The sequence below is a fragment of the Phragmites australis genome, chromosome 20 (genome assembly GCF_958298935.1).
Source record: "Phragmites australis chromosome 20, lpPhrAust1.1, whole genome shotgun sequence".
In the NCBI taxonomy this organism is placed as follows: domain Eukaryota; kingdom Viridiplantae; phylum Streptophyta; class Magnoliopsida; order Poales; family Poaceae; genus Phragmites; species Phragmites australis.
In genome coordinates, this window is record NC_084940.1 from 5,501,668 (window position 1) to 5,515,974 (window position 14,307).

Here is a 14,307-nt window from a genome sequence, read left to right on the forward strand (position 1 = left end):
TCGCTGCGCACCGAACCAAACGTCTCGGCACACGCGGCGCTCGGCAGTGCAGCGCGTCGGCTGCTGTGTACAGACAGGCAGAGACCTCAAGCGGCGCCGCCAGCCTCGGCCTCACCGCCAACCTCCTCCCCGCCCGTGCAAAACGAGCGGAACGCACACCAAGCTCACAGCGATGGCTCTCGCCGCCCGCGCCGGGCTCGTGCGCGTCCTCCCTCCCCGCCCCTCGTCCATCTCCCAGCCGAGGCAACTCAAGCAAGGTATGTTCGGTTCGCCGCCCCGCTCCCATTTCGAACCCCTTGGATGTCTTTGAGAGCTAAAACCCTAACTTCGCTTTCCGTCCCCGCAAGGTTTAGGCTGCCGCGGCGGGGCGTCGCTGGCCGTGCGGGCGAAGGACTCCGACGACTTCGGGGCCTTGCTCTCCGAGAAGCCCGTGGCGCCGGCGCCGGCGCCGGCGCCGGCTAAGTGGGATGGGTTTGGCCGAGATGTGAGCAATGTGGAGGAGAAGGAGACGGAGGAGGTGCAGAGCGAGCCGGCTTCGTGGGGTGTGCTCAACCAGATCGGCGTTGAGGTGAGCGCGCGCATCCCATTGCTTATTGTATTGTCGATTTGAAATGGATGATTTGGGTTGAGGTGACAGATTTTGTGTCTTGATCAGCATTTCAATACCGAGGCAAAAGAAAACTTGCTCCCCCTTTATCCAGTATACTGATTAGTGCAAGGATGAGAGCATATTGCTTCACGGTTGAAATGATTTGCAAACTGCAAAGCTGCAGCTGATTTGTTCCGCAAATAGATAGCAAGCCACTAATCACCATGGCCATCGTTGGATCAGGGTGATAAATTGCTTGGGGTTGTTTATTGGTAAAGGAGGTTGATACCGAACTGTAGGTGTCTTGATCTAACATCGGTGTTTAGAGATGGTTGATGGTTTTAGTGATAAAACATCGAGTACACTCATGTTCTCTTCTCATAGAATAAAGCGTTCATAGAACCTCCCAAAATAGGTATGGAAGTACATATATCTGGGAAACCCCCCCCCCCCCCCTGGAAAACCTCTCTATGAGACATCTTAAATGATTCACAAGCCTTTTTTCAATGGGGTAACTAGCAACAAGGCAACTTTACATCTTGGATTCTGAATTTCTGATATTTTGATCACATTATTCAGATTTTATTTTCCATAGCTACCGCCAGGTCTTACAAAAGGAAAGTGCAGCAGGTCTTTTCAGTTAATACAGATAGGCCCTCTCAGTTAACACCAACTGCCACTCTGACAAGTTAACTACACTAATTGGTAAGGGTTGAGGATAACCTCCTCGGACATTGCTGAGGCTGTGGCAAAAAGGTCACAGTTAACAGAGGGGAATGATATAATGGACGGAATGGTAAAAAAATAAATACAGGAACCTTAAACGGTAATAAAGTGTACCTAGATCTTTGTGTGAAATTGTGTACCTTCTGATGTTATATAGCCAGCTCTTCCTTGTTAAAATGCCTATCAGCCTTTGTCAACTTCTAGAGAGTACATTCCATCTAATGGATCATGCAAGGATGCAGTTTTCAATTGCTTGGATGTTACCTTCAACTCTAAGAATTATTCTTGTGCAGTTGGACTCTGACAAATCATATTCCGCTCTCGTATATGGCACATCTGCTGTTGTTGCGGTTTGGATCTCATCAATTGTGGTTTCTGCACTTGATTCTGTCCCTTTGGTATGTAGCCCTCTCACTCTCTCATAATATTTTACTTTCAGTACTTGAAATAGCATCTTACTGTTACTAATTGGAGGCTCCTTTTAGAGCCTCCAGGTTAATCGTCAGATGTGACACGCTAGAAAAGGATATAAATCCTAGAAATTCTCAAAAGAAGCAAAACATCCGACCATCGATTAGGTGAACTCTAATCATCATTGACAACAATAGCCATTGGATCTAACATGTTTCTAAATTACCCACCTTTGCCATTATGAAAAAATTAACCCAAAGTACCCCAAATACAAGCTTCTAAATTATCCACCTCTGCCATTATAAAAAAGTTAACCCAAATTACCCCAATACCTGATTCTAAATTACCTACCTCTGCCATTATGAAAAAACTAACCAAAATAACCCAAATACATGCTTCTAAATTACCCACATCTACGATTATAACAAAATTAACCTAAAGTGCCATTGTCTTGCAATGTTTCATATGCTTTTCACCTAAACATTAATTTATGTCTCTCTCTGGAGTCTGGAGACAAACTAAAAAAGAAAAGGAAATATTATACCATGGATGACCACACATGTATTAACAAATATAGTGAAAGTGAGAGAAAAAAGAAAAATAACTTGCACAAGACTCTTATTTAGTAGAGGAATATCCTAAGGAAATGTGGTCAATATACGCATATCAGTCACCTCTAAATCCTAAATCGTAGGCATTTCACACAGTTCTATTATGATGTATTTTCTAAAATATTTCTAGCCCGTGCAGGGGTTGATGACTAGTTAGATAAGAATTAGTGGGATCGCATAAAATTGAAATCAATGGTAGTTTTGAGCCAGCCAGAGTATTACTTTGTCCAATTTATGTGGAAATTCGTGGATTACCGTCTCACAACAACGTCTCACAACAACGTGATCATTGCTTTGGATGAGCAGGTCCCTCAGGTGATGGAAGTTGTTGGCCTTGGCTTCACAATTTGGTTCACCTCAAGATATCTGATATTTAAGGTGATTGGTTGCACTCTTAGAAATATCCGTGTCTGTTTAATGGCCCTAGTAGTGATCTTTCTATTGTTGTGCAGGAGAACCGCGCCGAACTTATCGCCAGAGTTAGCTCCATGAAGAAGCAAATATTAGGGTCCCATGATAACTGAGCAATTTTCTTGCGTTCTGTAACCTGTGCTGGGTTTTAACGAAGAGATTGTTTTGAATAATTAGAGTGTTTTCTGGACCTTTCCTGCATTTTTTGACCAATCAAAGAATAGTAGTTGCATTGTGGCATCACCGTGTTATAAACCTAGTACTCTTGGCGTTACTTCCTTTAAAATTGAGGGCGGGGGTTGCGAACTTGCGATCCATGCTGTCTTGACAGTCTTGTACGATTTTCTTTGCATGTGACCTATTGAGGCGGCTATCTTTCCAAAGTCGTGCATCAGGTGGGTGCCGCCGTCCCCGTCGAAGGGTCCCCAAGAAGAGTTCTTTTGTACCACTAATATTTCAATTGGGCTCTGCTTAGGTTCCTCTGACCTGACTTATGATTTAGTTGGGGTTGAAAATATAGTTTTCTCCTGCTCACCAACCAATCCATGTTCTTAGTGGTAAGATTCTCCTTAATAATATTACAGAAAATGGTTCCCCTTTAGTTCCAGTCGACACAAAGTGTTATATTATGTTGCTCTTGGTGTCTGAAGTCCACAGTCGACTCCTCATGGAAAGGACTTTCAGTTTTCTGCTTTCAGCTCTTACCCACAGCTACGTGTTTGGCTCTAGAGCTTGCAGAGAGGTATGGTCGAAGGAGCAGCCCGAGTAGCTGTACCTGTAGTTGCTCAGTGGTGATGCATCTGGGAAACTTATTCTTTCGAGAGCCATGAAGCATTTGGAATACTGAAGAGATCAGTTAGCTCGTTAGATTAGGGAGGAGGCAATCAGATAAACTAAACGACTGTTAGCGTTTCCATCAGGCAGTGAGCGTTGCCGGGATTTGTCCTGGTGGCCTGACCATTGGAGATGCGACTGGGCGATAAGGCAGCCGAGGTTCACCATAAACTATTGACAAAACCTATAGACCATCATTGAGCTAAAGGCTTGTTTGGAATGCAAGAATTCCGCATGAAACATTTCAAATTCTTATTGAAACGAAGTGCCATCGAAATCACGAGTCCCAGAAACGTAAAAAGGAGAACGAGCCATCACAATCAAACCACGATCTCACGGCGACCAGCGTGTCAAGTTTTCAACAACATAGAACTGAGACCACAAATAGGTTTCCGTTCCCAGCAAACATGGCCAAATGGGCCATTCGGGCCAGCCCGGCACGGGTCCGGCTTGGCACGGCCCGGCTACGGCACAGCCTGAATGGCCCATCTATTGTAGCGGCCGTGCCGTGCCGGCTCGCGTGCCTCCCTCTCGGCCCACGGCACGGCCCGTCGGTGACTGTGCCGTGTCGGGCCGATCCGAGCACGATTTCGGCCCGACGGCCCGATCGGCCCGACGGTCCGATCGGCCCGGCGGGCCGAAATAGATAAAAAAATATATAGAAAATAAAAATATATATAGAAAATAGATAAAAATATAAAAAATAGATAAAATATTAAAAAAATAGATAAAAAATAGCTATAAAATTAAAAATATATATAAAAAATAGAAAATAACCGGGCATTTGCGTGCCGGGTCATGCCGGCTTGGGCTGGGCCATGCCGTGCCGGCCCGTCGTGCCGCGTGCTCGGCCCAGGCACGGCCCGTGACCTCGTGCTGTGCCGGCCCGACCCGTCGGTGATCGGGCCGTACCGTGCCTGGGCCGTGCCTACAGTGCCGTGCCTCGGGCCGGCCCAGTAGGCACGGCTCATTTGGACATCTTTAGTTCCCAGGGTCGCCATCGAAGAGCCAGAGACCAGCCGATTTCCAGAAAATACAAGCTGCAACTGACACAATAAAAACACAAACGGAAATCAGCAAACACGAGAGTCTCACGTGTCAACGATAATATCACTCATGCAATTATGTCAGTAGGCATCACTCGTGCAGTTACTTAAAATATCTCCAACAATATTCCTTTTATTTCGTTTCGTTTCTGATTTCTCTTCCCATTTCAATATTTTTTATTTTCTCTCATCTCCGATAAATTACCTTCACAGGAATTTGTGAAGTGAAATGAGAGAATCTCAGAGTGAAGAGAATGAGAGAGAATCTTCGTAAAAAGAATCGTGAAAGAAAATTGTTAAAGTACCGAAAAAATGAAAATCATTTCATGAAAGAAAATGAACTCGTGAAGAAAAGTAGTTGAAGATGGTAGGATCTCTTCCCGTCCCCGGCCACCTTGATAAACTGACGATTGCTTCTGCTACATAATCCGGATTGCATTACGTACTTGGTTTGTAGTACTGCTCTACCATTTTTAGCTCAAACCATTAGAAAAGCTCATTTTTAGGGTGGGTCGGCAACTGGAGGGAGTGTCTAGTCTATCAGAGAAAGGGTGCCAGTTTACATAGCTTTAGCTACCTGAAACAATTTTTGGGGACGAGATTAGGAAAAGAAGTTGATTCTAAGGGCTTCTGTTTTATACGTACAGAACTGTGTTACGAAATGCTGTGATATGCCATGACGAGGAATCTTGCTCTGGTGTACACATTCTTTTGACATGATAATCTGGTGGCTGTGCTTCGTGGATTGTATTTCTGAACAGTTAGCAGGCCCCTACACTTTCATGGTTCCCATAAATGGGATTTTAGGAATGTGCATTGTACAATAGATAGTTGCCATTTATCTTATTGAGGCTTTTAGCACCTTCCTTTTTATGCTGATGGCTCATAATGCGGTAATTTGGTGCAAATGCAGATTAAATCCCCTTCTGGTCGTTTCACTTCAATTCTCTCCATAGGAATCGGAGGGTCAGCTTTGGGCCCTCAATTTGTTGCGGAGGCACTTGGCCCCTGATAACCCTCCACTGAAGGTATCTCCCAAGTTTCATAATTCAAGCAATGTACTTTAATTGCATTTCTCTATTCTGTGGATTTAAGATATCTCATCAGTTGTAAGATTGACCTCTTATTATGCTTGATTTCTCAGATAAGATTCATTGACAACACCGATCCTGCTGGAATTGATCATCAAATTGCTCAGCTAGGACCTGAACTTGAATCTACTCTTGTAATTGTCATTTCTAAGGTACAAAAGGCTCCCAATCTTCCTTATTTTGCCCCCTCGTCTCCTAGCTGTACTATGTACTTATTTGTGCTACCTGATTGTTTTTTTACATATAGAGTGGAGGCACACCTGAAACCCGCAATGGTCTACTGGAAGTACAGAAAGCCTTCCGATATGCCGGGCTGGAATTCTCAAAACAGGTTTTGACCTTAGGTTCTTGTTTGTTTTGTATGATTCTAATACAACAAGTTTACAGGCAATCCTTTTCTGTTACTTGGTTTGTGCACTGTTTTTTTTTCTCGAACACGCAGCAGAATTGTGCGTCATTGTATTATAGAACGAAAGAAAGCAACGTTTACATGCAAAACCACCCGTACCCATGCACGCAAATGCACACCGACAATGACTTTAGACGTACAGATGTGCCACGGACAAAACCAAAAGACGACCATGCTAAAGAAACACATCAAACCGATATATCACTGGTTTGTGCACTGTTTCAACATGCTTAATATATCACTGGTGAAAAATTCGTTATTTGACGGCCCAAACTTTCTGCAGAGTGTTGTAATTACTCAAGAAAATTCTCTATTGGATAACACTGCCAGAATAGAGGGATGGTTAGCTCGGTTTCCTATGTTTGACTGGGTTGGTGGTAGAACTTCAGAAATGTCAGCTGTAGGTTTACTTCCAGCTTCATTACAGGTCAGTGCTTTCCCATTTTTCCTGTACTTTGATTTCACAAACTTTCAGATTAACATGTGAGGTTTTTTTTGGTCAGCGTATCAATATCAAGGAAATTCTAGTTGGTGGAGCTTTAATGGATGAGGAAACCAGGAAAACCGTGGTATGATATTATAATAATATGGACACTTTAGTGATATGATTGATTATTGAAAAATGTGTCAAACATGGTTTTCTACTTCACAGGTTAAGGAAATCCAGCAGCCTTACTTGCATTATGTTGGTATTGGGCATCAGAAGGGATAGGCAATAAGGTTTGCAGCTTCTTCTGTTGACATTTGTTGGTTTCAGTATTTTCCTTACTATTTTGAATTTCCTCTCTTTCAGGATATGGTTGTACTTCCTTACAAGTACAGTTTGCTACTTTTGAGTAGATACTTGCAACAACTTGTCATGGAATCTCTTGGAAAAGAATTCGACCTTGATGGCAATCGGGTACAAAATCTTCCTTATTTGAGGAACTGACCCTAGGTCAGTTGGTAAAGCTTCAAGGGTGAAGCCAGCCGGCCAGAGATCGATACCTGGTCCTGCAGACCTCCAATGAAGGTTGGGGATGTTTGCCCCTTTTTAAAAAAATAATAATAAAAAAAATCTTCCTTATTCTGCTTAACTGTTGTTGTTGTAGTTGTCAAATTCGGCGTTTATTATTGTTCTTTGTTTGATATAAACATTTTGAACGGCAGGTTAATCAAGGGCTAACTATATATGGTGACAAAGGAAGCACCGACCAACATGCGTAAGTGTGTGCTCAATTCTGTTGTACTTCTGTTGTTAAATTGCAGCATCTAATGAATTATTTCTTATTACAGCTACATTCAGCAGCTGAGAGAAGGTCTACACAACTTCTTTGTTACTTTTATCTAGGTTTTGCGTGACAGGTCTCCTGGTCACGATTGGGAGCTTGAACCTGGAGTCACATGTGGTGACTATTTGTTTGGCATGTTGCAGGTCAACGTTTAACTTTTAAAACACAAAAAAATGTTGATTTGTTTACCAAAGTGATGACAGAGGTGTACAATATTTTTCAGGGAACCCGTTCTGCTCTTTATGCGAATGACTGGGAATCCGTCTGCGTTACTGTGCAAGAAGTAACCCCTAGAGCTGTTGGAGCTCTTATTGCACTTTATGAACGTGCCGTGGGGATTTATGCTTCTTTGATAAATATCAATGCCTATCATCAGCCTGGTATGCTTCTCAAGGCAAACTAATGTTGCTCAGGATCCTTAAGTTATTCTTGTTGTTTGTATTCTTATTTACACGTGGTATGTGATTTACAGGTGTTGAGGCTGGGAAAAGGGCAGCAGGAGAAGTATTAGCACTTCAGAAAAGGGTGCTGACTGTTTTGAATGAGGCCACGTATGGAATCTCTTATTTATATTTTTTTGTTACTATTTCTTCTATGGGGCGGTATTGGTTGTGGTTTTTATTTTGGTGATATTTCTAATTATGATGCTTTAAAAGGATATTTCACTAGATCACTAGATATGCACATCTTCCATAATGTTTTAAGACCTTTTAGACAACTGCAGATGTTCCAAAATGTGGCTGCAAAATTGTAGATAGCAAACCTGCTATTTAACATTTGCCTATCCTTCTTGAGGCTAAAAATCATGTTCTAACAAAAGAAGTTGTGGCTTGTAGTTCAGTATAATTCAACAATGTTTTACGCATAAAACAATTTTTATTGCACTTCCAAGTTCATCATACTTGTTTGTTGCCTTGCAGCTGCAAGGACCCTGCTGAGCCCTTGACACTAGATGAAATTGCAGATCGCTGCCATTGCCCTGAAGAGGTAATTTTTACCTTTGCCTTTTCTCTGACCATTTTTTTGTAAAGCGCTTCTTAATAATTTTGTAAATCCTACACTATGTTTGCTTCTTAGATTGAGATGATATACAAAATAATTCAGCACATGGCTGCGAACGATAGAGCGCTTATAGCAGAAGGCAGCTGCGGTTCTCCTCGAAGCATCAAGGTTTACCTTGGAGAATGTAATGTAGATGAAAATATGCAGGCCGCATAGATGTCTGGTCTGGATCTGTGTAAAATTGTGTTGGAGCAAAAAGGAACACAATGGCGCATCAAGGTTTACCTTGGAGAATGCAATGTAGATGAAGATATGCAGGCCGCATAGATGTCCGGTCTGGACTCTGGATCTGTGTAAAATTGTGTTGGAATAAAAAGGAACACAATGGCTAGCCCATGCATGTTCCTGATGTGCCATTAGTTTCATATTTGGTTGTGCTCGCACGATTACTGCGACACTGTATATTTAGAATTAGTGTTTTTTTTCCTGTATACACGAAACATGGATGTGGAGGAAGGCAATCCGCACGCATAATTAGTTTCTTTCGTTTCAATGTATCTTGTCATCTGTATATCCTTTTCTGAAGCTCAGCGTTGCTGTGGCATTCGCGTGTCTACAGTTTCGTACTTATAAGGTGGATCAACGTCAGTTTCTTTTCAGTTTATTTGATACAGTGAAACATTGCAACATAACTGTTTATGAATCATTGGAGTAGAATAAAGTGATTCGGGCACCAATACGAGTTAATCAATCGAACTTGATATTTACACTTGAGCAGCCATGCAAATGCTATGTTTAACAGTTGCATTACAATAAATTGAGATCACGCTCGAACAAATACTTCGGCCACCAGAGCAGATTACCTGATTTCCAGCTATCAAATAGGCCTAAAACATTACATGTTACAAATGATTTCAGGCTCTGCGTTACCCTTTACCTAAACAATCGGAAGCACACGCAAGCAATTTTAACATAGCAGATGACACACTATTCACAGGAATTTGGAGATCACACGGCAGGATGTCCGAATGGCCGTAGTCGCTACCGCAAGTAATGCTCGATTATTGTAGACCCTGAAAAATAGGGTACACAAACAGTTAACATTATTTTCACAACTATATATAGATTGGAGAGCCAAGACCAGCATCCCTGCAAATGTAATTATGGTCAGGTAACACTAGATAAGTTCATACGAAATTTGTAGAGTGGTTTTGTTTGAGAATCTCATGTAGTGAATATAGAAGAACATATGTGAAACAAAGCTTGGTGCGCAGCTTGGGTAAGAAATTAATTTGTGATAGTTCGATGGGAAACCTAAGCTACGTGTCAAGTCAGGCTGATCCTGTATTTTTTTAGATTTAAAGGGCGTTATTCCCTGGTATCCTCCAAAAGGATAGACCGTATAACAATGTTTTTTCACATGTTTCTGGGCACCCGCACCAGGTTTTGTCACCTCAAAGTCTTACAATTTGCTGGACTCTAGCTCCAGGTTTTGTCACCCGCACCAGGTTTTGTCACCTCAAAGTCTTACAATTTGCTGGACTCTAGCTCCAGATTGTCATCCTACTAATTAAACTTTCTAACTCCAGATAACATCTAAGTTTCAGTGCACCGGCTGATCCTACATTTCTTGATTCAACTTGGACAAGATCATTGTGTACGGAGAAGAATACCATGGAGAAGATTTGTGTCCAAGGATAGCGTAATAATAACTTACCCAACAGCTGTGGCACCCCATGAAGCAACGTTATAAATGACTTTTGTTCCATCCCATGCCTTCCGAATTTTACTTTTCCTCTTTTGAGCTGAAAATGTCTTCTGAAGCGCTGGCACAAGAATGACGAGGATGCTTAACATCAGAATATCCAATCAAAAAGATGATTTAACCATTCATCTTAATTAAGAAAAGAGAAAGTAACCTTTCTGAAGTTGATCAGGAGACAGTTCCTGTACAACATGAAATTCAGGCATTAAATATATGAAGCACCACTCATACAAGAAGAGACATGAAACTCCACATGCAGCGTGACAATTCCATCAAGTAAGGACATAGCTACCTTGGTTTTTTTAAGCGATAACAAGTATGCGGCCATAAAGGAAGTAATCCCATCAATCACATCCTCCTGATTAACAAGAACATATTCATCATCTGGACCACCATTTTCCCACAAGTCCACTGCCTTTATTATATCCCATGATGTATCTGGTTCAACTGTGCCAAAGAACAATGGAGAACTTTGAGTACAGTGATCAACATAGCAAGGAAATTAGAACCAAAAGGAACATGAGTTCATATCCACTACAACAGTAATTTCAGCTGGCCATATTTAGGATATCTTATGTACTAATACGATTATCCAACAGAGGCGTACCTGCACCATTTTGATATACTGACTTCTGAATGCCATCGAGCTTTTGAAGAAACTCGAGTGATTCTACCTTAGATTTAAGAAGGTCATAGAGCTGCAAAGTAAAAGGCAACTGGTTCAAAATTTTAGGACAGCTTCAGGGCAAACTAGATTGCAAGGAAAATTCTTCATGTCATCCTGTCACTCCAGAAAAGAGATTTCGGTAAGTGCCAAGATACTGTTCAGTCGACACTCTAGACAGGAAACTGGAACTATAACCTGAAAATTAAGATAAATTAACATCTGTTCCTCGTCCTCTGACCCTGTTAAAACCAGTCACTTTTCCACGTCCTCTGACCCTGTTAAAACCAGTCACTTTTCCTCGTCCTCTGACCCCTGTTAAAACCAGTCACTTTCCCAGTTTAGGAATACCGGCACTCTGCAGAGATGACCAGACACTACAAGCTGTTCTTCCAACATCTGAAGACATGTTTATTTTGGGAAACCTACATGCAACATATCATAACTAATGAAGAAACATCCCTAATTTATCTCTGATTCTGTACCCCCATAGGAATACCCGTTCCTCTATTTCCACACTTGGTACTATTTACTAACCTACCTCACAAGTCACAGCACGCTGACAGAGCAGCTACCAGGTAGTCACCGAAGATCTAACTCCTGAATGCATAAGCATTCTGACGTCAAATTGGCTACACATCTTAAAATAAGCAAAGGATTCACAACAGAGTATCTGAAGCGACCAACAAGCCACTGAAATTCACAGGTACCTTGTTAGTCTCACCACACCGCGAGAAAATATGACAATTGACAACAGTACTTGTAGTACTGAAGCTATTTCGAACTTGCTAGTTTCAATATGTCAAGACTCAGGACCAAACTAATTATCGCAATCTGCTATCAGTTACGAACTGCTATAATGGCAAAATCCTAGTCCCCGGGAAACCACAGCGACCCCCGGAGCACCAATTCGAGAGAAATCACGCCTCCTCCTCCTCACCTGGGCCGTCTCGTAGTCGGGCTCACTCGCCACCGACGACGTCCCCGCGCCATCCCTATCATCCCCGCCGCCACCCGTGCCGTCCTCGCTCTCCGGTCGCCCCTCCGCGGCGGCGTCACCCGAGAGAGACCCGCCGAGATCGGCGTCGGCGTCGCGCAGCGTTTCGATCGCCCGCTGGACCTGCTCCAGCGCCGCCTCCAGCGCCCGCTTCCGCACCCTCCTCACCTCCGGCGCCAGCCGCCGCGCCGCCGGCGAGGAATAGGAAGAGGGCTCCATGGTGGAACCGGGCCCTATCGCTGGCGACGTCGGGTTGGGGCTCGGAATCGCGAGGCCCACATGGAGAGATTATTGGTTAGTCGGCTGTAGCGTAATCGTGTTGGGTTCGCGGACGAATTTTTTTAAATCTATTTTAAACGAATATTTTAATAACAGCACATGTGAATTTAAAATTGTAGTCAAGATTGGTGTGACCAGCTATCTTTGTTCTTGATGTGACTTTCGCCTTCATCACGCCAATTTCTTCGAGGAGACTAAGGAGCTACGCTGATGATCACTCTGTTGTCGTGCCACGTGTTACTGATGTGGTAGATCTGAGTCGCATTATAAGGGTTGGCGTGACCGGCTGTCACGTCAATCCATTTAGCGTGACTCAGCTGCATATAGAAGGTGGCTTTGACCCTTCTTCTCTTTACCTCTTCTTCCTCCTCCAGCCACGCTCGATAGAGGTGACACTTCCCTCTTCGACACCGACGAATCCCCCCATATCTCCACCAATCAAGCCTGATTCAAACGAGATTTCGCTGGAAGTATCCTAGAAAGGTAACTCATCCATTCCTTCTAAGTTTTTTTTTTTATTATTTTTGGCTTGCATTTGTAGTTCAAGGGTGGTTAGGATTTAAGATAATGTTGATGTTGTTCTATGAAATTTCTACGTTTCGAGTTAGGTCAGAGATCATATATCGTACTATATATGTATAGTTACGTATGTGTATCGTGTAAAATTTGTTGTATGCAATTATTTAATCGTAAGAAATTGAATCAATTATGGATATACTTAATGTATATGAGTAATGCATATTCTTCTCTCTCTTTATATATATATATATATATATATATATATATATATATATATATATATATATATGAGTTTTTTTTAATTGTTGTGATGAAATAATAAGGCGTAGGGATTGAATTGGATAATGTGTAAGATTTACATATATTATAGCGATGATATTTTTGTATATGTGTAATTGTCGGTGTATCTGGAACTGGGGGTCCCTGAGTCCCGAGGCCAGGCCAGCCGTCCGCCACGTGTCACCATCCCGCGAGGTCCCTCCTGCAGGGTGAGGAAAGTCCAAGTTTCGGGAGAAGGTGCTCGGGGCCACAGTCCCTGGTCCCCAAGCACCCCAGTTCCCCGATGATCCGCAGAGTCTAAGTACCAGGAATAAAGTGCTCGGGGAGGTGCCCGGTCACCCCCGAGCGCCCTAGTCCCCCGACAATCAGAAAAGCTAAGTTCCGGGAGAGAGTGCTCGGGGGCTGCGTGCAGCAGCCCCCGAGCGTCAGGTTCCCCGAGGGTCAGTGTGAAAGTGCTCGGGAGAGAGTGCTCGGGGCTGCGCGTGGCAGCCCCCGGGCTCTCGGTTCCCCGAAAGGTCTGTGCAAAAGTGCTCGGGAGAGAGTGCTCGGGGTTGCACGTGGCAACCCCCGAGCACTCGGTTCCCCGAAGGTTCGTGCCAGAGTGCTCGGGAGAGAGTGCTCGGGGAGGTAAACAGTGCCCCCGAGCACCCGGTGCCCCGAAGGCAAAGGTAGGCATTCTCGGGGGAGAGTGCTTGGGGAGGTGAACAGTACCCCCCGAGCACTCGGTGCCCCGACGACCCAGAAGGGCCCCCGAGGGGCCCACCGATTAGGTGTCAACCAGTCAGAGGTCCGAGGCCGCATTTAATGAGCGTGCGCGGCCTGACATCCCCAACTTCTCCCGCCGCAGTGTCAGTCCCTGCCATGCTTTGGCAGAGAGGCGTGAGGCCATTAATTGCACGGGTCCCGTCCCGTATCATCCGGTGTGTCTCAGGATAACATTGCCAGGATCAAGACGTTCCGTCTGCCGCCCTGCTGTGGCAGAGGAACAAGACAGGGCAGGCACGTCGGGTTGCTCTTCGGCTGCCCGGTGGGCCCTCTCTACAGCGCCCGTTGTCAGGGCGTTTATGGTGACAGGTGACCGGACGTGTGCCGTATTTTCCACCCCCGGTCACTTCACCCAGAAAATATGATGACGCCTTTCCCAGTCGCGGCGTCTTGGAACTTGTGCCTCCCTCCTTCCCGTTCGGGGTATGGCGCAGCCGGCGAGTGCATAAAAGAGCCGGTACACAGAAGAAAGAAGAACAACCAAAAAACAACCCAAGAAGATAACAAAAAGGACAGCAAAAACCCAAAGCACAGGACGAGAGCGTAGTTCCAGCCGAAGAACAAGGAGCATCAAGCTCTTAGTTAGACAAATATTCTTGTAAACAGCAACATCCTTGAGGGACTTCCTCAGGACAGTT

At 44.0% G+C, this 14,307-nt stretch overlaps 2 protein-coding genes and 1 pseudogene across 4 annotated transcripts; 2 read left to right on the forward strand and 1 right to left on the reverse strand.

Annotated features, from left to right (window-relative positions):
* On the forward strand, window positions 1-3,170 carry LOC133901941 (protein CURVATURE THYLAKOID 1D, chloroplastic-like). Of its 2 annotated transcripts, none has more exons than XM_062343493.1 (5): window positions 1-257; window positions 354-568; window positions 1,609-1,713; window positions 2,644-2,715; window positions 2,790-3,170. In XM_062343493.1, exons 1-5 carry the CDS (start codon window positions 173-175, stop codon window positions 2,859-2,861), a joined length of 549 nt encoding a protein of 182 aa, XP_062199477.1. In that variant the 5' UTR covers window positions 1-172; the 3' UTR covers window positions 2,862-3,170. The 2 variants fall into 2 exon arrangements, with proteins under 2 accessions (XP_062199477.1, XP_062199476.1); XM_062343492.1 differs by having other exon boundaries at window positions 2-257; window positions 348-568; window positions 2,790-3,169.
* An 819-nt stretch (window positions 3,171-3,989) lies between these two features.
* Window positions 3,990-8,617, forward strand: LOC133902399 (glucose-6-phosphate isomerase 1, chloroplastic-like; annotated as a pseudogene).
* Window positions 8,618-9,142: 525 nt separating this feature from the next.
* LOC133902532 (uncharacterized) lies at window positions 9,143-12,141 on the reverse strand. Of its 2 annotated transcripts, none has more exons than XM_062344149.1 (6): window positions 11,771-12,141; window positions 10,774-10,864; window positions 10,459-10,604; window positions 10,321-10,348; window positions 10,119-10,227; window positions 9,143-9,474 (listed from the first exon to the last, which is right to left on the reverse strand). In XM_062344149.1, the coding sequence occupies exons 1-6, from the start codon at window positions 12,044-12,046 to the stop codon at window positions 9,393-9,395; spliced, it is 732 nt and encodes a 243-aa protein (XP_062200133.1). In that variant the 5' UTR covers window positions 12,047-12,141; the 3' UTR covers window positions 9,143-9,392. The 2 variants fall into 2 exon arrangements, with proteins under 2 accessions (XP_062200133.1, XP_062200131.1); XM_062344147.1 differs by having other exon boundaries at window positions 10,459-10,613.
* Between the last annotated feature and the right edge of the window lie 2,166 nt (window positions 12,142-14,307).

Excerpts from the sequence above, each read along its gene's own strand:
- LOC133902532 (XM_062344147.1), bottom strand. The coding sequence starts at position 12,046 with ATGGAGCCCTCTTCCTATTCCTCGCCGGCGGCGCGGCGGCTGGCGCCG. Across the intron at positions 10,865-11,770 it reads CCGACTACGAGACGGCCCAG|CTCTATGACCTTCTTAAATC; the intron begins GTGAGGAGGAGG and ends TTTACTTTGCAG. Across the intron at positions 10,614-10,773 it reads AGTATATCAAAATGGTGCAG|TTGAACCAGATACATCATGG; the intron begins GTACGCCTCTGT and ends TCTTTGGCACAG.
- LOC133901941 (XM_062343492.1), top strand. The coding sequence starts at position 173 with ATGGCTCTCGCCGCCCGCGCCGGGCTCGTGCGCGTCCTCCCTCCCCGC. Across the intron at positions 258-347 it reads GCCGAGGCAACTCAAGCAAG|GTTTAGGCTGCCGCGGCGGG; the intron begins GTATGTTCGGTT and ends CGTCCCCGCAAG. Across the intron at positions 569-1,608 it reads TCAACCAGATCGGCGTTGAG|TTGGACTCTGACAAATCATA; the intron begins GTGAGCGCGCGC and ends ATTCTTGTGCAG.